This window comes from Polypterus senegalus, chromosome 17 (assembly GCF_016835505.1).
Source record: "Polypterus senegalus isolate Bchr_013 chromosome 17, ASM1683550v1, whole genome shotgun sequence".
Lineage (NCBI taxonomy): Eukaryota > Metazoa > Chordata > Cladistia > Polypteriformes > Polypteridae > Polypterus > Polypterus senegalus.
Window position 1 is genome coordinate 72,113,157 of NC_053170.1, and position 25,259 is coordinate 72,138,415.

At 38.7% G+C, this 25,259-nt stretch overlaps 1 protein-coding gene across 2 annotated transcripts in view; it reads right to left on the reverse strand.

Moving 5' to 3' along the window:
* The window catches only part of rims3 (regulating synaptic membrane exocytosis 3), a 172,443-nt gene that overhangs the window by 13,913 nt on the left and 133,271 nt on the right, over positions 1 to 25,259 (reverse strand). For both annotated transcript variants that reach the window (XM_039740404.1, XM_039740405.1), the window contains exons 3-5: positions 11,999 to 12,140; positions 11,312 to 11,424; positions 5,103 to 5,204 (exon numbers count right to left, since the gene is read on the reverse strand). In XM_039740404.1, coding sequence (XP_039596338.1) covers positions 5,103 to 5,204; positions 11,312 to 11,424; positions 11,999 to 12,140 — 357 coding nt within the window. The remainder of the gene's footprint in view (positions 1 to 5,102; positions 5,205 to 11,311; positions 11,425 to 11,998; positions 12,141 to 25,259) is intronic.

The window sequence follows — 25,259 nt, forward strand, 5'->3', positions numbered from 1 at the left end:
ATTAACTAGTGTCAGGCAAAAGAATAACATAGACATGATCATTAGATGGAAAATAAATCATTAAAATAAAGCAAAGTTTAAAATCAGGAAATCAATAACTCTGTTATCAAAACTGAAATGCTAACCCAAACTCGCAGTCAAAACAGAGAGCTGTAAGAAGTTTACTTTAACTTGTTTTGTTTAATTCAGCAATCTCAGATGCATAAGACTCTTTAAAGTGTCACACCTCCAGAACAAAACCCTCAACAATTGCATATGAGCTTGTCTTAGAAACTATTGCAGAAAATGGTAGCACCAAGAGGAAAAACAAAATGACATTGTGGCAAAATTAATACATAATATAAATAGTTACATAATTTCAAAAGATTGATACAAATACTATAATCATATACACATGATCTCTGATGAACAAAGCCTTTAAAAATAGTAGTGAATATCTAGAAATAATATAACTAAAGCAGAAAAATATTTCCAAAGTATTACCCAATCACACAACTTTTATGGGATACTTGGGTTATTTAAGTGTAACAGGCTTCAAATCATAATAATTTATACTTGTAGCGTGCCATAGTTTCCCCAACTGGTGGTCCAGCATAGTCAGTCATACTTATAATGCAATGTGTAGTCAATGATTTTCTTTATCATATCTAAAATTATAGAATTTCAAGCAGTGCGTGAAATAGCTCCTGGTAATCAGGGGATCCTATTACTGCTCATTGTTTACTGCACTGAAATCTTACTCTGGTACTATGGAATATACAATCAATCAGTCAGTCATTATCCAACCCGCTATATCCTAACGCAGGGTCATGGGGCTATGCTGGTCCCAATCCCAGCCAGCACAGGGCGCAAGGCAGGAACAAAATCCCGGGCAGAGCGCCAGCCCGCCACAGTACAATACATTAACTGTGGAGAATGCTGTTACTTAGTATATGCATATCAAATCAAATCATATATGGATTAGCACTCAAAACAAAAGCGATTCCACCTTGCACTTCTGACTATCAAGCGAATCATCCATTTTGCGTGACAAAAGGCATACAGGCATTTTGTGTGAAAGACCTTAGCAGTTCCACTGTACTCCTTCCCTTATGTTTCTTATGCTCCTCCTCTCCAGCCCTGCATACTCCTGCTGACTACTGGGAATCGACGTCCTATCAGTAAACTCTCATTACATTAACAGGCTTGTCTTCATACAGACAGAACCTCCTCAAAAAAGATTTTTAGACTGTATGGGGTGTTCCAAATGAAAAGTTTGTTAAGTTGAATTAGGAGACATGGGAATTGTCCCCGTAAGGGGCAGTAAGTAGGCGCCCCTTTGCACAAACAGATAACCTAGTACAGTTTGTGACTGCTAGTAATCAGTTAATTTGAATATCTTTTTTCGACAAACATCCTAATCCTAATTAAAACAACAAGAATTTATTTATTTTATATTTATATTAGTCATTATTTACTTTAGTTTCTGATTCTTAATTTTTCTTGGTAAAAACAAGTGGGGCAGTGTCCTAGCACACATAGTGGATGGAAAGCCACTGATTTATACACTTCTAAGAATATCCAAATAATATAATGAATGTTTATACACTGTAGATTCCAGGAAAGTAGGAGATAGATTAAAGCAGGATTCATACCCAGCCAGGAAGCCATATTGGAAGGAGCAGGTGAACTGACTCCCTGGAGCAGCTCATTCCCCAACATGACAGGTGGCAGTGAGCCTCAAGGCTGGATCAATTTAAGACACCTTTTGGGTTCCATCGGAGTTGGAGTCTGGAAACGCAGCCCTGTCGAGGTCTTTTGGGACCACCAGAGGTCGCTGCCTCGGGAGGACTGGCCTGGTTTCCACACGACCCGGAAATGCTCTGGACAACCTGGACAGGAGACCCAAAGCAGTTCCCAGGTCTATTTAAAAAAAAAATACACTGCCTCACTCAAATTGAGTCAGAGTTTGGAGGCAATGCTCTTTTAATGGAGGATTTGTGAATGGTTGATTTAATTGTATGTGGAAGACATTTTGCCAAATAAAAAACATTTCATTTAATCTGGAATTGTGTTAGGTACTGCTTTGGCTGTGGTTTGGAACTCAGTGGCTCCCCCAATTGGTTACAACATATATTTGTATTAATTTTATTGTTTTTAACAGTCAAGATTGTATATATATATATATATATATATATATATATATATATATATATATATATATATATATATATATATATATATATATATAATTTCACTTTGTTTTGACAAAGTTTAATTGGGTTAATGTCTTGTATTTTGTTTAGGTCACGTTCTGTGCAGCATCACATGTTCTCATCTTTTGCTTTACTGATGTCACAAGGAAGTGACACTAAAAATAGGGCCACAACGCTAGCCATCAATCGTTGGATACACATTGCAAACATTAAAGACTCTTAGCAATAATTTCAATTCCTTTTTGATCTTCAGCTTTTGAATCAGTTGTTCATTCTCTTCTACTCAGTATTGAGCCCCCGCCTGCCTCTGACCACAATTTTTGAAAATGTTTACCAACCCTGGCTCTTGCTATTCATTTGCAATCATCCCCAGAGACTACATGCCTTGTACCAATCCAAAAACATTTGGTCACTTGTTAATGCTGCTTCCCTCAAAGTTGAGATTTCTTGTTTGTGTCCAATAAATTTCTGCAACCCATTTGTCACCTTTGACCCCTCCTTTTGCCTATGGATTGCTGTTAGCCCTTCCTATTAGTATTTGTTTCCTAGCAACACTAATTGTACTGCAGTCATGTATTTGGAGCTGCAAACCAAATAAACTCCATCCTGATCGGTATGGACATAAAATGCCCCACAGCTCAGCTTTAGTTTACATCAGCATATTGGGTATGAAATGTTCTAGTTTCACATTTTTCACATATTTGTTGAACATGATAGCTACAAAGCACACTTTTATTTGGCTAGATATTTATTAAATTATGACATTCCTCAGCAACACATAAAAAACATTCTTACATTCCTAAACAGATTTCATGCAAATAATCAAAATAAATAAAATGATGACACTACACAGTGTGCTAATATTAACACTGAAGTGGGGATGCACTGCGGCTGGTGCTGTGCATATGCCCTATAGATAAAGGGCATTTTGTGTTTTAAGACTTGGTCAAGTGTGTTTAGTTCGTACCTTCCCATTGTTTGTGTGGATTTTCCTCTGGGATTCTGCTTTTCCTCCTACATCTAAGACACATGTACGATAGGTCAACAGGCACTTCAAAACTGGCCCTAAGTGAATGAATGTAGGTATCTGAGTGCCCTGTCATGGCTTTGTATCCTATCCAGGATTGGCTCACTCCTTGAGCCTGATGATCCTAAGCAGGATTTGTAAGTTTGATGGTCAACAGATAGAGTAGATAAGCAGATTTAACAGCACATAGAGACATGGGTTATTTTGAAATATGGCTTTTTGGCTTGTCTCCTATAACCACAAATTGGAGAGAGTAGATCCCAAAAATGAACAGAAAGATAGATGGAAAGAGTGGAAAAATCTATTATTTTTTTTATTAACCTGGTTTAAACTGCATGCATGAGAAACATCCATATTTGTTCATCCCATCAGCATCTGGAGCAAGGAAGGATGGATCAAATGAAAAGCATGCAAAAGCACCAGAATTCTCTATTTTATCTTAATCACACACTTCTATGTGTGATGAATATCACCTAAGACCAACTCACATCTGTTACCACAAAAACACCAACTCATATATGTCACTTGTAGTTTTTGCAGAAAGGAATTTTTGGTGCATATAGACATTTTTTCTAGGTAGACTTTTTGTTAGCCTTTCTACTGCTTAACAAGCTCTTACTGTGACTTCTTACAGATTTTTTTCCGAGATTATTTGATGCATGGCCTCTATTTGCAGGCTCCAGAGTTATGCTTGAATTGAAGTGTATAAAACTACATAAAGTAATGCCCAGGGACCAACTTTAGGCATCAAGTCAAACAACACTATACTAATGGCCTTGCAGCCATCCTTCTAACGTCCCCCTTAAGATCTGTGTAATCTTCCAAACTCCGGTCCTGGAGGGCTACAGTGGCTGCAGGTTTTCATTCTAACACTTTTCTTAATTAGTGACCCGTTTTACTGCCAATTAACTTCTTTTGAATTAATTTTAATTGACTTGCTCTTAAAGACTCAGACCCCTTAATAGTTTCTTTTTTCTTCACTAGCAGCTGAACAATAATAAGATACAAAATTTCTTAGGAAAGAGAAAATCAACAATTTCGGAAATGTCTGCTATTGCACAATGAGAGCAGCAACAAGCCATGGAATTAAAGAACGGGTTTAATTAATAACAACAAGAATCAAAACCTAATTAAGCAACTGATTAGAGTGAAATTGGCTGGAGTTTGAGGCCAAAACTCAAGTTGGTCTTAATTGGTCTTCTGTTGGCTCACTCACTTTTAATTTAATTTCTGTTTGGGTGCCACTTAAAGGAAACAAATGAAGAAATTCGGAGGAACGATGAAGAAATTCGGAGGAACAAATCAATTAAAATGAATTCAAGATAAGTTAATTAGCAGTAAAAACAGATCACTAATTAAGGAAAGGGTTAGAATGAAAACCTGCAGCCACTGTAGCCCTCCAGGATAGGAACTGACGACCCCTGTAATCTAAACTGACCTCATTACCACTGTGACCATCTTTTTGACTCAAACAATTGCAACTCTTACTTGCTTTTGATCTAAAAATGAGCCTGGTGCACATGTTTTTTTAGAATCTCTAGATATAAAAGCAACTAATATTACTAGAAATGATTTACTCAGTGTCCACAGATTTGCAAATGGAAGGCCTTCCGGTATTGTTTGTTTGAGGAACACTGGTGTCTGTTTGCTTTTGGCCTGGCATGTGTGTTACAAATTTAACCACATTGGACAGTGTGCTTTATATGTGAAAGGTGAGCACTTTTATTCTTTTTAACCATATTTCTTTCTTTTAATTTAATCATCATTTAATTAACATTAATAGAACATGTGGGTCAGAAGTGGGTTTCTAGGAGATGCTGACAGAGTGTTCGTCCATTACAATTAAGTAAAATGATTACTCCAAAAATGTGCAAACGCACCTGGAATTGATTTGGAGCCAGGCTTAGGAGTGAGTCCTCGGGCCTGAATGACCTCTACCTCCAGTTGACCATTCCTGTCCACCATCCCGATGTGAACATCACCTGTAAAAATGAAGAGTTGGACACGGGTTAGCTACTTAAACATTCCAGGATACATGATGTCCCCAACACTACTTCCAATGGCGGCCTGTCCTTTAGTGTGCAAGACATGCCAAACAATGAACTGGTTCATTACACTAGTTTTGGTGCTGTATGGGTGCACAGTAAAATAAACTGTGATTACAAGGGCTGTGAAGTGACTCAAATAGAGGCAAGTCCCAAATTCATCCAGCAGGGCTAAGAACATTCAGCAAAAATCTACAACTCTAAGCAGCTCTTGGCAATGTGAGCAATCTGGATATTATTTAGAACTGAAACATATTGTGAGTGGTGCTGTTTACGTACCTGTAAAATATCAACCAATTCAAAAAAGAACAATAGAAATTAGCGTGATGAACAACACAATTTATTAGGATTCCATATTTTTGGTTTATTACTTATTAATTTTACAATCATGTTATTTCATTGCTATTTTATGTGTTTATTTCCACACACACCTCCGGTTTCTGTATTTGTTTTGATTGGTGCTAACATTTTAAAGCTTTAGGTTGCCATGTGACCTGTCCTGTTGCTGGGCACATGATGCATTTCCCATGTGACCTGTGACAGCATGCTAGTCATGTTATTGAAGATGGCCATACAACAGATGCTGTATAAAAGAAAGGGGAAAATTGTTCTCAAGTACTCTTCCATCCATCCATTTTCTAACCCGCTGAATCCAAATACAGGGTCACGGGGGTCTGCTGGAGCCAATCCCAGAACCAATCCTTATTAGAAAAATATTGGCTTTGACTAAAAATCATCTAAAATTAAGTTTGATTCATTATTTTTTACAGTTGGAAATGTTCCGATTGAATTGCATATTATGACATGCAAGTCACAGTCCTGCACCCGAGAGACGAAGCGAGTCCAAAGGCTTCAAGCAAACAATGTTTGCAATGCAAACAGGAACAGTCAGGGTATTTATTCAAATGGGAGCTACTACTTCACTACACACAGACACAGCAAATGAGCAGGGACAGGGCCAGGTTAGTGGCCGGGTTAGAATGTTCCCTGCATCGCCCAGACAGACATGTTATGTAAGGAGGTGGTGAGCTTGCAGTTGCCTTGATGATGATGTGAACCTGAAGTTGTATCAGTGATGGGCAAGCAAATCTCGACAGACATTTCGATTGCATTTTGGCTTGCAGCACCTTTGGGGAGGGTCTCAAAAGAGCTCACAAATCTCACAGTATGTTAAACTTGAATAATTTTGTCTTAATGACTTTCAAATTTCAATACAACTTCATTTACAGTCACATATACATTTAGTTTTGTAATCAATATATATAAGTGTATGTGTTTTACTTTTTTCAATTGATATTGTCAATCTTAACTGTGCTTTGTGTAGGAGTTTTGTGACTTCAAAGACCAAAGAAAGTTTATCCTGTTGCAAGGCCTCAGCCACTGAAGCCATAAACAGCTATGAGAGATAGGTGTCACGCTCAGGCCTACTACAGAATGCATGCCCAAAGTGGTAGGAAAAAAGTTAAAAAAGATTTTATTCACAAAGAAAAATGTGGGAACAATGAGTTAGTGGAATATAAAGGTCAACACTGTAACTGGAAACAGAAAACCCAACTAATCGAATTACAGGATACAGATGAAAAGAATAAGGACACTCATTTAAGTGGAAAAATAGTACTCAGTTAAAAAAAGAAAGAACAGGAAAATTCTTATTCAAATAATATATCAAACTTTACAAAATATAAGTCTCTCCAAATAAAATATGGCTAGAGAGAAGTACAAACAGGGCAGGAAAATAAAATTATAGTCCAGCTTTTCATATCAGTCAACAAATGGCCAACACTTTAAACCCGCCTTGCACCCTTCGACTCCACACAGATACCATCATACTTTGAAGTCCTCTACAGTAAGTCAGCCAATAGGTTAATCACGATAATGTACCATTCCATTTCATCTCGTATTCACAAATCTACAAATAAAATTAATTAAAATCACACAACAAGAAAAACATCACCTCTTCATTGTTTCTCTTAGTGCACCACTCAGAGTATTTAACCCACTGTATCAGAGTGTGGAATCACAGCTGTACAGCAGCTGATCAGAAAGCTCTATGGCAGATTGTGTCAAGAGCGGGAGAAATATCGGGACACAACTTCTAGCACACGCTGCCTCCGCCATGTGCACAGTCTATTTGAACTTCTCGGCAAACGCTTCAGAGCCTTTCCTGTAGGGACCTCGCAGTTCAGAAACAGTTTCATCCCAAGAGCTCTAAACACACTCAATCAGACCATCAAGAGGCCCCAGTAAAACTGTTTGTACTTATAAGTATAATTACCTCAATGTAAACTTGTATTACAGTTGTAATATTGCACAACCTGAGCCACTTATGCTTTTCACTGTTTTAATCCTATTATTATTGTTATTTTATCATTTTATAGGAAAATAAGTTTATGGAGGATTTGCATATTGAATCTCATTGTATCATACAGTAACAATAAAGGAATTCAATTCAATCGACAGAGCATATTTACAGGTGATGACTACTGTCTTTTAAGTTAAGATTTCCAGGTGCTATCTTCTTGGAGCTCTTGATATCATTTTAAAGATGAAATGCAGTAAAGTATATATATTACATTATACTGATCATTTTTTAACTTTGTTTAAATAATGTATATTGTTAATGATTAAATATGCAAGGACTGGGTGGGCAGTGGTAGCGATGAGCTGGTGCCCCATTCAGGGATTGTTCCTGCCTCGCACTGTATGCTTGCTGAGACCAGCGTGGCCCTGGATGGAGAGATGGATGGAATAATTAAGCATGTACTGCAAAGATATTAATGTTCCTCAAAAGTTTTGAAGAATCTGCATTTTAAGTTTACAGATAACTTGACATTTATTAAACAGCCGATTGTTTGCCGATTAGTTATTTAGAGAAAGAAAAGGAAGGGCAGGAATCGAGGGATAGTACGTTTGAAAGAGACAGTACTGCTGCAATAAATTATTTTATTGATGGCCGTGTATGGGGCAGCAAGCACCTTGTGGGAGGCAGGAACAATCACTGGAAGGGATGCCAGCTCGTCGCTACCACTGCACCAATGTGCCTCAATGTTTTATATATGCTTCAATTTCTATCATCATGAAAATAATATCAGGTATGCATCTTAGTATTTAAATTGTTCAGAGAGCTATAACATTATGTATGTAATGTATTCTGTGTCCTGTTCACGTAAGAGAAAGCACGTGGTGATTCACAGACATAAGAATACATAGAATAACACACAGAATACGAAGCATTTAATGTGCCACTTTAGTTACAAAGGAATTTGAGGAACCTTTAAAAGTTAATGACAAAATAAACTACGTGATTAAAATGGAAATTTCAACCTTTTCTTCACACTGTGTCCCAGTTTTTTTTCTTTTTTTCTGTACCTTAATACACTTCCATGTGACACTCAGATGGTGAGATAGGACTCGACTTTTCACGGCGACTTTGATATCTGACCATCTGACTGTGCGACTTTGTGAACTTTAGCTTTTGAGTTTCTCTGACACTCTATGTTACTTGATCAACTTCCTTTTGTTGTTTATATCACTGCTTAAACCAACAAATAGTATGTTTTTCCTTGCCTCCACTTGGTATTCGCTGTAATTCTTCTTTTTCCCCATGCTTTTGCCATTGTCTTTTCACAGAACACAAAATATAAGGAGCTATTTATATTGATTTGCATATTCAAAGAGGCTTAATTTTGAAAGGAGTCGGGGGTGGAGCGACAGGATTGTTACTTTTCACGCTGACACGAGATTTATGGAGCGGAAGAAAGTGGAAGTTAACGTAGGCACAGATTTAAGTATCTGGATTTTTTTGTGTGTATGCACATTTCCACTTATGTCCATACACCATGCTTTAATGTAAATTCTATGCACGCCGTTATGCATGAGGCCCCAGGACAGCTGCCTAGAGACTACCCTTGAAGAGCATCTGTGAAGGAGAGACTATGCGATTGGCACTGCACTGTCGGACAATGTCTGACCCCTGAAGCCTGTTGATCACTGATGGCAGTGTCTCCTGTGGCCATACAACAGTAGTTCAAGATGGCGATTTAGCATCCAGCAGGGTGTACAATAAAGAAAATATTTAGCAATCAACTGGTTATCTCTTCAGCAGTCTTCATTTTCATCAGGTTACAATAAGCTATAATTTACCATTTCTACCCAGACCAACAGAGAAAAGCCCATTTAAAGTATACTCTTAACTATCCTAAAAGTAACAACCTTTACCACTCCTACCAATGGTTCAGGTCTAAAGCCTTCACTTAAGACATAAAGCAGCCATTGTTCTGGTTTGGCTTCTAAACCTATAAAATCCTGCCTGTAAGATGGCATTTTTTTGTCTTATGGTGTACTCACACTAAGTACGTTTGTTCCGTACCATATGTAAGCATTAATCTCTTCCCCCCACTCCCCCGCTGACCTGTGCTCCCACATCGCTTTAATGTCCTTGACATGGCAATGCTTTTGTCATCCCCATGCGAGTTTGTGTAAAGCTGAAACAAGATCTGAGCACAGAGTGACAGCATGTATGTCAAAATGATTTTCCTTATTTTGTGTTTTTTTTGGAGTCGTGTAGGGCAGGATACCACTCTACCCTCCTATAGATTTATTGAGTGAGCAATGTAGCATTTCGCTGTTAATCATGCTGCACGTACAAGAAGATTTTTACAGAGACAAATGATGTTCAGGGGGAATTGGCAGCTTTTCTTCCCAGTTACAATTCACTTTCATCTGAAGGTGAGAATAATAACCTGTTTTTAACTCAAATGGTATTGAATGAAATTACATCACATCATTGATGTCTTGTCTGTGTTCTGTATTCAAGCATGTTTAGTAATCATGCTGTTCCTTGAATCCTCTTTCAAGTGGTTCAGGGCACGGTCTGGTTGGCCAATCACACTAGTCAAACAAACTAGATTTTGGGGGGGGTTACATGCGGACAAATATGCTCGGGCACAGAACGAATTGCAAGTGTGAGTACACTCTCTTTTATGTTACAAGTAAAGATAAGTGCAACTCACAGCATGCAAAAATAAAAGCAAAAAATATCTGAAACTAACTTAATTGATAAGGTTGACATTCTTTGTCATGTAGCCATAGTCAAACGGAGCACCTTCTTTATTGCACCAGATAATAGGCTGTAAGTCCAGCCAGTAGTCTAAACTTGTCTACCTCTGTATTGGAAATGTGGTCCAAGAAAGTAACCTACAGGAATTAATTTAGATTTTTTGCAATAACCTGAATGACAGGCTTGATGATAGATAATCTGATATTAAATCTGTTTTGGGTTATTATAAGAATTCTGTGGCGACCTTTGCTTTCAAGAGTTAATTGCTTGGGGGAATTCTTGAGATTTTACAACAATTTTAATGAAAACAGGCCATTCAACCTAAAAAATGTTTGTCAATCCTATTCATCTAATTTTACCAAAATAAAAGTTGAGTTTTGAAGGTTCTCAGAGTCCTACTGTCAGCTACACTTCCTTGGTTTTATTCCTGTTCTAGTAGTTCTCCATTTAGTTTTATCTTATTCAGTTGCAAATATTTCAGATTGTCTTATTATTATTTTCAGCCAGAAAATGCCATTATCTGCTTATATGTAAGAAAGATTCAAGAGTATATTTGAAATCTCAGAACAACAAGGCTGTCTGACTGTTAAATCAATTAAAGTTAAAAATGGTGACATTTATAAAAGAAATGCATTATGTTGACAGACCAGTGACTAATGTATGTTTTCTGTCAAAATCATAAATCCTGGCCTCCAAAAGCAGTCTGTTGGTGAGCATTTTAAACAGAGGCAATTCCCAGTATGACCACTAGAGGGATCTAGAGGCCATTCATGGAATCTGTGGATACTCCGGGTATTCATTGTGTTTGAGATCAGGCCAGTACATTTTAATAAATCTCAGCTTTGAAGACCCAGTTTGAGTTTGAAGTAGTTACTGACTTTCTCAAGGTTGCTCTAGAAGTTGGTGAATACAAAAACACACGGAAGACAATCAAATAAGAATACAGGTAGATTAATAGGATTGAAGGTAAATGAAGGTGCCTTACCCATTGGTGGTGTGGCTAAAGTCTGCCGGCCAACTATCTGGGCAGGCCCCAGGCCATCGAGGAAGTCACTGAATTGGCTCTCTGCCCCGAGCCGAGTCATTGGAAATATGAACCTGAAAGATGATTAAGAGAAAGGACAATTATCCTCAAGCACAGTGCATTAATTACTAGACATGAGTTAGCCCTGTGATCTGGGGTTAGAGTACGGTCACCATCATTCTTGAGTGTTGTAAATGGTGACTAAAGGATGGAAGGCTGGCGTCAGAAAGGGCATTCGATTGTAAACATTTCAGCTCCAGTGCTCCCTTTAAGGCAGCAACTTGCCCACCCAGATGAACCCAGTAAATGGCCGTTAAACTGGCAGAAAGAGAGACAATGAGAAAAATTCAGAGAAAGGAATCAAGTGTAAGAGCCATAAGAAAGTGTGACATTCCAAACTATAGGTGTGAAGTATGGCATCTTTAGTGTGAACTTACTAGCAGCATAAGACTTCCTAATTAAACAAGCAGCATGATATTTAAAAGAAAACAAAAAAAATTATAACAAAAATAACAAGAGTATGTGATAGACTGACTAATGTTATGCCGAGCACAACTAAATGACACGATAACGGTGGTGTGACTATCAAACATGAGGCCAGCGTCCGTGTCAGTCACCTTTGAATGCAGAGATGGGTCAGATACTCACGTGCCATCAGAGCTGTTGCTGTTAGTGCTGCCATCTGTTGACTCTTTGCTTCCCTGCCGTGTAACTCGGTTCCTCATTTCCACAGCGATGCCGGTCTCGGTACTTCTACGGATGTTGCTTCGCAGCTTCTTTGTGCTTCCATCTGCATTAAACAAGCCACAATAGTTTTGTCAGAATACATAAGGACATATGATAAGCATCAAGAAATTTTACAAATAAAGGAAATGTGCTGATTTGATTAACTGATTGTTATGTTAGCCCAAGCACATCTGTTTGAGCTTTATGACTTGGTAGTTTGTTCCCAGTTCCCATTAGACTTTCAGGAAAGACATTTAAATGCCTCTTAATGTCTCCCAATCTCCTTCAGCATGTTTTTCAGTATTTACCTGATAGAATGTTGCTGTTTATCAGCAAATACAACAGTTTAAAGTGCTGCGAGATAGTGTTAACATCTGGAGGAAAGCGGCAAGGTGATACTCTTTAAACTTTGACCACCTTGGTGACCCTTACAAAATATAAAATCTAAATAAAATGATAACATGTACCACTCTGTTTCTTTACAGATCCTTGCAGGTCATTACTGAATTCTCAAGTTATGCTTCAAATGTGCAGGACTTTGAAGATGAGCTCATGTTGTTTCAGCTTTGATAAAATATTTAAAGGTTATATATGATTAATAAATATGTCAATAAAGGTGCACTTGTGCTTTCTTGTATGTCATTTTACTCAGATTTCTGCTCTTTTTCAAATTTCGCACTGGAAATATGCTTAATTTGTTTTAACGTTCACATGCACACACACTTGTAATGATATTATGCACACTAATCTCTCTTGATTGACATGTGAGAAGGGTGGCTATTACTATTTTCTGGGTATTTAAATTGTTAAACATGATATTTTTATAATGTTGCATTTCAGTTATTAGTGTATTTTTTCCACAGACGTGATGCTGCACAGTAACCAAGAAATAGCCATTCAGTTGCATTATGTACATAAAACTGACAGCATGTTTTTAACAATGTTAACAAAATTCATATCAGCTTGAAATGGATTACCCAGCACCGGCCATGTGCCAAATCTTGCCAGTTCAGGAGCCAGTGACTAAAGACCACCATGTGGTGCTGGCCATCTCCATCTGAGTTTACAGCACTTGGGGGAGGTGCCAGGCTTTGTCCTTTATACAGTATGTGGCAAACAGACCAGGCAAACAACACCAACATAAAAGTAGAAATAGTAAAAACATATGCCACACAGCTGGTTGTGTGGGATATTAAATAGCTTCTACATCGACTATTGTGAAACCAATTTAGAATTTTCATGAATTTGTTACTGCTTTCGGGATCTCATATCAATCAGGACAGTCACCTTGTAAATACTCGTCCTGACAGAAACCACCACTTTCACTTACATCAGAACCAAGAGCACTGGAAACCACAGCTGGACACAGAGAAGTACTATGGGCCTATCATTAGGAGGTCATCAACAATCTGCTGGTCACAAAGACAACAGAAGCCTATCAAGACTAGATAAAGTGGCCGAGACATAACTGAAAGAAAACTGGCAAACCAACAAAGAGGAGTCAAGAAATCTGTTCAGCACAGCTGACACTGGGGCAGTGGCTGTTGAAATGTAAGAGAAAAACACTTTAAATAGCACCAGAAATTTAAATCTCAATAATACTGAGGAACAATAAATGGCATGAAGTTTTGAAAACGAAACAAAAGGTCCACATGAAACCCAGAAATAAAAACAAAAAAACAATATGAAACAAAACATCTGGATTAAGCTGCATGAACTGCAGTCACTAACATAGTAAAGCACCTGAATATTGACAGAATCGAGCTTCAAAAACAGATTAGATAAGGTATGTAAGGAGGAGTTTTATGATATGATTTGTTATTAATTTTTACATGGCATTATCGACTGATTTTTTTGTACACATTGTCACACACGTGCGCATGGGAGGCAGCTAAAGGGCTGGTGTAAGGATAGTTTTGAGACATACTGGGATGTGGCAGAGTGCACTGACTTTTTCTCCCTTGCCTGCAGACCATTCATGGGAGATTCCACCTGGCTCTCTTGATGTCACTTCCAGGATTGAGCCTATCGAAGGAGACCTTGCCGGCTCCGGCCCCTGTGATGTCACGTCCGGGCTCGAACCTATGGCTAAAGACCTCAATGAGTCCGACCCCACGATCTCACTTCCTGTCTTCCCCTTGAAAAGCCTGCACCTTTTCCCTATTCCCTCAGTTCTGTTCTGGTCTCAGTTTTGTGCACATCAGTGCAGTATTCATTTGTTCGACTTTACAGCCAGGAAACCAATTATACGGGTGGCTACCCCAAACCTTTCCATGACTCTGTGTCGAGTTTCTGACACCATATAGATTCATAAATAATATTTCATTCAGCCGTTTCACATCTCATGGCTGTGACATTGTTGAAGTGAAGGGTTAAAAGGTTCTTTCCTCAACATAAACATAACCTTTTTATTTTTTCTGTTTAATGATTTTTGTGATGTGAATTTTGACTTTGAATCTTGTGACATACTTTTTTTTCCACGACCGTAATTTGGTCCTTCCTGTTATGTTTTATTTTCACCATGTCATATCTTCTTTACTTGTAACCTGCGATACACTTCTAGCATATAAGCTGATAAGTATTTTACAAACCTTAACTTGTACGATAGAAAAAACATGTTTTTTTATTGTTTCATTGATAAGAACAGCAGTGCTTTGATGTTTACCTAAACCCCCCAGTCTTTAGGACTGACTCAGAATGTGCGGGGGATGGAGAATATCAAACTACATTGGCAAGGGTCTGGACTTACATTAACCTGTAAGCCATCTACCCCAGGAAGGCCATAAACTGCCTAAACAAAACAACTGGGGGGTGAGTTGTACCTGAGTGCTTTCATTGGTAAATGGCCCAGGAAGGGATTGGTAAACTAATTCCATTGATAGATAGATAGATAGATAGATAGATAGATAGATAGATAGATAGATAGATAGATAGATAGATAGATAGATAGATAGATAGATAGATAGATAGATACTTTATTAATCCCAAGGGGAAATTCACATAATCCAGCAGCAGTATACTGATACAAAAAAACTATATTAAATTAAATAGTAATAAAAATGCATGTAAAAGCACACAATAACTTTAAATAATGTTAGCATTTACTCCCCCGGATGGAATTGAAGAGTCACATAGTGTGGGAGGGGAACGATCTCCTCAGTCTGTCAGTAGAGCTGGACAGTGACAAAAGTCTGTCACTGAAGCTACTCCTCTGCCTGGAAATGACACTGTTCAGTGGTCTGATATTTGGCTGTTTATGATTGGTTTTGAATTGGAGGGCCTTGTGTACCACGATGTCATACTGGCTCGTGATTAGTTATAACCGAATGGTATAAAGTCAGTCACCTTGCCTTTACTTCTCTCACACCTTCTGGCAATGAAGAGAAGACCATGATGAAGATAACTCTAGCTTGGCAGCCATTTTGGGACTGGCATTTGGCCTGTTTCAACACTCCTTTAAAAGACTATGTGGTAGCAAAGCAAGCTAGTCTGAAGAGAAGCTGAAAGCCACTTATGGACACAAGATGCACTGCTACTTAGGTATGATTTACCATCATTCAACTTGTACTCTGCTTCCTTAATATTGTTAGATGTTTTATCAATTATACATAATTAAATGTGTAGCTTAACTCCTGCATGTTCCTTTACTCTGTCTAATTGCCTGAGGTTACAGATGTAGAAGGGAAGGGGGGAGGAAATGCTAAAGTACCTGACCACAGTAAATGTATGGGATTTAAGACATTTTATAAAAGTCTACACAATAAAGAGTATAAAGGGAAAACTATAGGATCCCACAAGACAAAACTTTAATCAAATATATGCTACAGCTACAGTAATTGGTAGCTTTTTCAAGCCTAAAGCCCCTAGAAAACATAAAATAATACCAACCTGTGATAGAAAATGGGGCTAAAAACAAAATCTCAAGTAAATGCCAATTCTAGTTAAGTTAAATATAGGATTTAAGACAGAATGTGCATAAAAAATAAATCAAAGTTAAAAGCAAAGTTAGTGCCTGCCATGGTGATATGATTAACATCCATAAAATAAAGCTCCAAGCAACAGCTTAAAGACAGAGGAGGTACACAAAATGGTCTGGTGAGTCCCATCAGGTCAGACTGTTTCAACCAGATGCAAAGGATTTACACCGAGAGTTCAGCCTAAAACAACTCTTGTCATAAAATCACCTTCTCAAAGACAAATAGAGAGCTTCTAGTGTAAGATGCTAGAGAGTGGCAGGTATCACAACACTGAGGTCAATTGGATAGCACAAAAAGTGTTAAAATAATAGAACATAACACCCAAAATCTGGAAGAGATCAAACTGTCATTAAATGGTCTTGCTGGTCCAAATAAATTTCAAAATGAGTGTATCAAAATCTTCTGACACTCTGCATCAAGATCTCACAAGACCTCTTTGCAAGGACAGTAACAGTCTTGGTATGTTACCAGTCTGCTTTACTACTGGCATAACATTCATACTCTCCAAAGAGAAGGACCAAAAAATGACCATCCACTCACATGCCTTCAAGATATGTACAACTGGAGGAATGTCAAGCTCCTGGAGGGCTAAAGTGGCTGCAGGTTTTCATTCCAAACACTTTTTTAATTAGTAATTAGTTATTGCTGCTAATAGAACCTCCTTACTTTGCTTTAATTAACTGCTCTTTAAGTCTCAGAACATTCAATTATTTTACTTAACCAGAAACCAAACAGTAATGATATGCAATGTGAGCCAGCAGATGACCAATTAACTTAATCCCATTGGCACTCGGGTGTCTGTTATATGTTTCAACAAAATCTTTAGTGCAAGGTCTGAAGAAATATCTGTTCTTCACCACAAAACATTTGACTGGTGCTCAAAAAAGAACTAATAGGCCATAGAATTAAGTAATGTTTTTCACTTGGCCTTTTACTTACAAATTGGTCGGAGTAAAATTGGTGACCTTCCAGTAAGTGTTTAACATCCTTTTTTTGGCTTCCTTTGTATATCATTGTTTGGCTGCTAGTTACAAGAAAAAATAAATAATATATGATTCTGAATCTTAAAAAGCAAGTGAATAAAATAAAGGAAAAATAAGCGTGTTCAATTAGCAGCAGCAAGTGATTACTAGACAGTGGCAGGAATGAAAATCCGCAGCCAGTGTGGCCCTCCATCATCTGAGTGCGACACCCCATTGTACACAGTCCAGACATCACTGTCCTCCAAAAGGCTATAAAAACACCTCCTTGTTAGCAATTTCTCACCGAAAGAGAAGAAAGGATGTAGAAAGGCATAAAGATCAACTTATTGTGGATAAGATGATAAAACCAGACCTAAAAATGGAAAGTAAAAATCAAGTATGATCAGGATGGATTAAAAGACTCTTTAAAGTGTCTGTTCCAGCTCAATATTTGCCTGTGGAATCGCCAGTGCCGCCCATGAGCCCTGAATGTTTTGCTTACAATGATGCACTCAGGAGCAGCTCAATAATGCTTTGAGCACGAGAAAAATCTCCCCTGCTACAGGCAATGCTGGCACTAGGTTATTTTGCACCCTAGTCCAAGCTTATTAGTGTGTCAACTGACTGTTCAGTAGCTAACCTATGTGGCCGGGGTTCCCCCACCTAATGATCTGTGCCCTGGGAGAATGCCTAATTCACCTTAATGATGGCACCAGCCCTGGCTATGGAGCAGGCTTCCTGGTGACATCAGCTTAGCTCCCAGCAAGGGCCTCAGCCTGTTTGTCACAGCACCAGACAACTCCACTTCATCTCCTACAGTGCTGCTTGTGACACTATTTGTTCCTCGCCGCCATTTGCCTGTGAAATTGGTAGTCAGCAACTATGAATCTGTGACGTTTGTGTCATGCTCAGAGGTGCCTCCCTATTGCTTCAAGCAAGAGAAAACTTTTTCCCTCTACCGCCCAGGAACTGTATCTAAGCTGCCACAATGATCCTGGTGGCATCAGCTGAGGTATCCGAGAGGTTTTAAGGTTATGTAGGTATAGATAGTCACTAATCATAATGCTACAATATGATCAAAAATCATCTAAATGTTCAGTAATGACATATGGACGTGTAGTTCATAGTAGGCAAGTGCTCTAAATCCATCATCGGGGCCAGGTAGCCTCACAAAAGAACTCTTGTCTTGTCAGAAACAACAAGATCAAGAATTGTGATCAGAATGATGCTTATAGCTATTTAGGTGTAGACTACAGTGATGGGATTCAGTAAAATAAAAGGAAGGAAAAAATCTACAAAGGATACTGATCTGAATTTAAAGAACAAAAAGCAAGTGGTCAAAGGTATGGCAATTCCAGTGCCACAGTACAGATTCCAGGTACTTCAGTGGACATTATTTAAAATCCAACAAATGGAAGGGCGGAAGGTGGCGCAGTGGTAGAGCTGCTGTCTCACAGTTAGGAGACCTGGGTTCGCTTCCTGGGTCCTCTCTGTGTGGAGTTTGCATGTTCTCCCCATGTCTGCCTGGGTTTCCTCTGGGTACTCCAGTTTCCTCCCACAGTCCAAAGACATGCAGGTTAGATGCACTGGTGGTCCTAAATTGTCCCTAGCATGTGCTTGGTGTGTGTGTGTGTGTGTGTGTGTGTGTGTGTGTGTGTGTGTGTGTGTGTGTGTGTGTGTGTCCTGCCCGGGATTTGTTCCTGCCTTGCGCCCAGTTCTGGCTGGGATTGGCTCCATCAGACCTCCGTGACCCTGTTTTAGGATATAGAGGGTTGGACAATGACTGACTGACTGACTGACAAATGGAACACAAAGCCAAGAAGCTACTAACATATACTGTAACTTCCATCACCCTGAAACTGATATGGACCAGCTGTGCATTCCTAGTGGTGGTGGTGGTGGGCATGTTCTCATTGGGCTGGAAGAAGCATACAATAACACACTCATATAGGCCTTAGCAATATCAAGCAGGTTAATGACAACTTTACTCACATACATAAAATAATTAGGATCAGAGAATAAGAAATATACCTGATCTAATTCCACTGATCATCTTCACCTACTCAGTGCAAAGGCAGAAACAAGCCAAAAGCTGCACTCACTAATGAAAGAAACAAGAACTTAATAAATGAACAACTTAACATCAAGACCACTTCATACTCAGTTTGAAATAGACATTGACAAAAGAATAACCATGAATTGGCTAGGCAGTGGATGACTCAAAGTAGAAACAGAGAGTCATAATGTATAATAGAACAGAACAAGATCAGCCACACAAAACTCAGTGCCACTAATGAGTGATTCTTAAGTAGAATGTGAACAGCAAATATGGAATGGGGACATCATTACGTCACAGAATATGTGCGTCTGTCTAACAAAATTGCTAGCTATCTGTACTGGCCTATGCATAAGGTATACAGTATAACATATGCATACCCGGTCAATGGTACAATCAGAAACCTGTAGAAGTTGTAGAAACTGAAGAATCGGTAAGAATCAGTGTGAAGTGGCTGTTTTAACTGACCACAGCATCAGGGCAAAGAGACCTGATATCATATTCAACAACATGAAGTGGAGTATATGAATGCTCATCAATTTTGCTGTTGCTGATGATGCTAATATTGCTATCAAAGAGGTAGAAAAAAACAGCAAAACAACAACCAAAGGGAAAACTAAGATCCAATAGTTTATAATCGTGGTGGGAGCACTTTGAACTCTGAAGATCAGATTTCAAAAATACATCAAACAGCTGCCGGATAAAATGAGCCCAGCTCAAGTGCAGAAAATAGGTCTTTCCAGAAAAATCTATATTGAAAGTTTTGAATTTAAGGCAATAAAAACAAAGACCTTAAGACTTAGGTCAATAATTTAGGTTAATAGTATCAGTTAATATCATAGGTAAAAGCTGAGGCCAAATTGATTTGTTTAAATAAATAAAATAATATAGCTATACAGGCAAAACGATAAATATAGCTTTATAGCTCAAGACCAAGCCACGAGTGCCATTTATTACCAAAAGAATAAGATCAACTGCCAATGTAGTGTGTTTAACAAAAGCACAGTTAACTGCCAGCACACAGAGTGATGAGCATGAATCTGAGAAGGCTGGGAACATCGGTGACGCAATTGTCACCAGAGACTTATCCATCTAAACAATCAATACCACAGTGGACGATCATCCAGACAGATGGAACCTGCATGCTGCCCTAGATAAAGAAAACATCACAATTAAAGTGGCAGAGAAACTCAGAAAGTAGAAGAAGTTGGAAATTGAGGCCAGGTCAATGTGAAACACAAGGACACCAATTTGTTTCAAGTGGGATGCAAGTGCTCAGTACAATCAAAGAAAGATTAAGTAATGATCCAGAAAACACTCCCTCGCTGTCTAAAAGAAAATCGAGCACAGGAAAGTGCTTCAGTTTGCCTGCTCACATCCAGATTAAGAGTCTTAAAAATATTTGAAGAATATACCATAAAAATTACCCATTCATTTTTCAGCTGTGTCAGATACAAGGATGAGACCTTGAATTGGAAATTAATTCATCACAGGCCTCACTAATGCACACTACCACACTTACTCACACTTGGCCAGTTCATAGCTGACAGTGAAACTACTGTATATAAATGGGAAAACATAGAAAAACAGACAGAAAAAGATCATACAGACTTCACAGAGAAAGTAACCACACTGCAATCTGAACTACAAAATACTTATAAACAACGTTCTCTCTCTGTATAACACAAACCAATCTTTGAGCCTCATAGGCTGCATGCCTGGGCCATGTAAGGGAAGGCGGTGCAGGCCTAGTGCATAAGAATTAGCCATGTTGTACAGTACAAATCAAAACAAACCACAAACAGTCTCTTGTCAAAAAACATATATGACCCTGTGAGATATTAATAATAATGAATGATGTATTACTATTTACAAGGCGTTTCAAACTTCTTCATGGAAGAAACAAGTGTGAACCACCTGCACAGATTGTAAACAAAAAAGACGAGCGAGCGGCAAAGCACAACTTCAAAAAAATGCTGCATGGCCCCAAAGATTGGAACTCTGTGAGTGCCATGATATATATTATTTTATTTATGGCATCATCCATCCATCCATCCATTTTCCATTTTTCTGCTGGAGTCAATCCCAGCCAACACAGGGCACAAGGCAGGAACCAATCCTGGGCAGGGTTCTAACCCACCGAAGTTATGGCATCATATACTATATATATATATATATATATATATATATATATATATATATATATATATATATATATATATATATATATATATTGTCACACACGCGCATGGGAGGCAGCTAAAGGGCTTGAGTGTAGGCAGTTCGGAGGCATGCTGGGGTGTGGCAGACTGCACTGACTCTTTTTCTCCCTTGCCTGTAGACTATTCCCGGGGGATTTCACCTGGCTCTCCTGACATCACTTCCGGGACTGAGCCAATGGAAGTCGGCCACACCAGCTCCAGTCCCTCTGATGTCACGTCCGGCTATGAACCAATGGTGGAAGACCACGTGGCGGATCCATATGACCTCACTTCCTGTCTCCCCTTTAAAACCTGCCCCTTTTCCTTTGTTTCCTCAGTCTTGTTTTGGACTCAGTTGAATGCACTTCAGTGCTGATTATTTGTTAAAATGACTTTTGCAGCCAGGATACCACATTATACGGTGGCTGCCCCAAACCTTTATCTGTCCATGTCTCGTTCTTGTGACATATATATATATATATATATATATATATATATATATATATATATATATATATATATATATATATATATATATATATATATATATATATACAGTGGGTACGGAAAGTATTCAGACCCCCTTCAATTTTTCACTCTTTGTTATATTGCAGCCATTTGCTAAAATCATTTAAATTATTTTTTTCCCTCATTAATGTACACACAGCACCCCATATTGACAAACAAAAAAAATAATTTTTGAAATTGTTGCAGATTTATTAAAAAAGAAAAGCTGAAATATCACATGGTCCTTAGTATTCAGACCCTTTGCTCAGTATTTAGTAGAAGCACCCTTTTGAGCTAATACAGCCATGAGTCTTCTTGGGAAAGATGCAACAATTTTTTTACACCTGGATTTGGGGATCCTCTGCCATTCCTCCTTGCAGATCCTCTCCAGTTCTGTCAGGTTGGATGGTAAACGTTGGTGGACAGCCATTTTTAGGTCTCTCCAGAGATGCTCAATTGGGTGTAAGTCAGGGCTCTGGCTGGGCCATTCAAGAACAGTCACAGAGTTGTTGTGAAGCCACTCCTTCGTTATTTTAGCTGTGTGCTTGGGGTCATTGTCTTGTTGGAAGCTAAACCTTCGGCCCAGTCTCAGGTCCTTAGCACTCTGGAGAAGGTTTCCAGGATATCCCTGTACTTGGCCGCATTCATCTTTCCCTCGATTGCAACCAGTCGTCCTGTCCCTGCAGCTGAAAAACACCCCCACAGCATGATGCTGCCACCACCATGCTTCACTGTGGGGACTGTATTGGACAAGTGATGAGCAGTGCCTGGTTGTCTTCACTCATACCGCTTAGAATTAAGGCCAAAAAGTTCTATCTTGGAGTTTGCTAAAAGACACCTGAAGGACTCTGAGATGGTGAGAAATAAGATTCTCTGGTCTGATGAGACCAAGACAACGCACACAGGGTTTTTATTTTCTTTTTCTTCCCTCGTGGAGAATGTCTTCCCCATTCCCATGAGTACACAACACAGTCCCACAATACAACACTTTTATTTCTCCTTTTCTCTTTCTTGCTCCTCCACTCTCCTTCCAGCAAGCTTCATCTTCCTCCTCCCGACTCTGGCTCCTGGAGTAGTGGCTGGCTCCTTCCAGGTGCTGTGGAAGAGCTGCTCTGTAGGGCTGAGCAGCAGCTACATTAACCCTGTGGCGGGGCCCACGGATCCCAACAAGACTGCACCAAACTCTAACTCCCATGAAGCCCTGCGGGAGTCCTGGGCACCGCTGCAACCCAGGGGGTTGCCATCTAGCAGGTGGAGGTACTGTCCTGATCAGGCTTGCTCCCCCGTTCCATACAATGGAGAGGCATCCCGGACGGGCAAGGGCCCTGGCCGTCTGCCACAATATATTATAGTGAGGGATGGCTGGCTAGGACACCCTCGGGATGGATGGACCGGGGGATAGAGCATGTACTGGGTATTATCTCCTCTGGATCACTAGATAGCTGCCCCCTTGGGTTGCAACATTGTCTCAGAACCCTACAAGGCATCATGGGGCAGGGAGTTCTTCAACTCTGCCCTGTTGGGTACCATGAGTGCAGGCAGAGGAAGCTACAGGGATTGGAGAGCCCTACTTCATGGGGAATCTGTCTCGGACCATGTCTATGAAGCACCAGAAATACTCCCGGGTGGTAGATGAAAGGAGCTGCCTGTCTCGCATCAATAAGGCATAGTCAGTTGGAGGACGTCAATGATTTCATGGAACAGTGGAGGAGGCAGAGTGTGTTTGGGGAGCTAGAACACCCGCAGTGTCATAACAAAAAAAAATGTTGAGACAAGACAAGACTATTGTCAAGAGATTTTTTCAAGTTGCTACGGGGATCTCACCCTCATCTCAACCATTTTGGGTTTATGGCCCACGGCCACAGTCCTCTTACGTCTCATTCACGTGAATGCTTTTGTCAGACACAGTTCTTGCACTCCCAGCTGTTTTATGTTTTTATGTTTTCCTCACTTTAAATTCCCAATAAAAGAAGACTCATCATGTTCAAATCTCATTGAAGAATTTATCCTGAAGGGTTATCAATAGAAGAAATGAGTTGAAAATGGAATGAGAGAAATGAAATCGGTTACAGGGCAAATTAGTTAAATGCGTAACAACGGACTATGCTAAAACAGCTGGTGTGGAAGATGAAAACATCAACTTATAATATCCCATAGAATATCTATAACCGTTAACACCATCTGGTCTTCCACCAGCCAAACTACTGTTGAAAGAAGGATGTATTTTAATGTTATTGCGTAATTTATGTATGAGTGATGGGCTATGCAATTGGACAAGATTAGTTGTAATGAAAATTGGTTGAACAATTCTAAAATGTAAAGTTTTAACAGGCAACAAGAAAGGTAATGTAGTACATATTCTGCAGATAACGTTAGACACGAAATGAGAGCTTGATATGGTATTTGTATTAAAATGTTTACAGTTTCCCGTTAGAATAGCTTTTGCTATAACAATTAACAAATCACAGAGACAAAGATTCGAAAAAGTTGTTTTATTTTAGAGAGAAAAAAACTATATAAATTTACGGGCAGTTATGTGTTGTGTTGTCACGATGTAAGTCCAAACATGGAATCAAAATTCAGTGCAATATTGAACAAAAGTTAATTCTAAATATTGTTTTCACTGAAGTTATACAGTAAAGGTGTAAGTTTAAAAAGTGTTTGCATGTTAATTTCAAAGCCAAACAGAATGAAAACGTATAATGTAACTAATACCTCTAAAGCAACATCAAACATCATTTTTTTTTTTTTTATTTATTATATTTTACTATTTTTTACTATGGTTAATTACTCGCTGTGATGTAAAATAGCTAGTTCTATTATCCATATGCAACAATTCCCATTAAAATAAGAATCTGTTAAAATTATACATCTGCTTCATTCTAAGCGAGTGGCAGAGCCACGAAATGGCAAGTGCATAGCACCCGCCTGGGGGTTGGCGAGTGAAGTATATAATAAAATATAATATATATTTTCATATATATTATATATATATTATTTATATATTTTTATTTTATTGTATTTGATTTTGCATACATGTTGTATGTCTTACAAAATGGAAATGAGCTTTGTTAAAACAAACTAAACTTAAATTCATTAAATTTAATTGAAATAATATTAATAATCCTTCCATCCAAATTTCAATTTTTTTGGTGTTTTTTCAAGAACAAAACCAGAGTCTCTTGTTGAAACATTGGGTACAAGTTAGTAAATGAATCCATGATGGGAAACCAGTTCACTTATGCATGTACTCAGTCACACTCTCTCAATTTACAGATGCTAGTTAACTCAACATACACATCTATGAAGTGTAGAAAAAACCTGAAGAAAACCCAACATATAGAGCACAACTTAGCCATTTGAAAATTTGCCAACAAGAGCAATGTTATTTATCCAAGAAGGCTGTCAAAATCAATGAGACAAATATTACCAGTAATACCTCCATCTGAACAGACCATACCACCACAACTAATTGTCCAG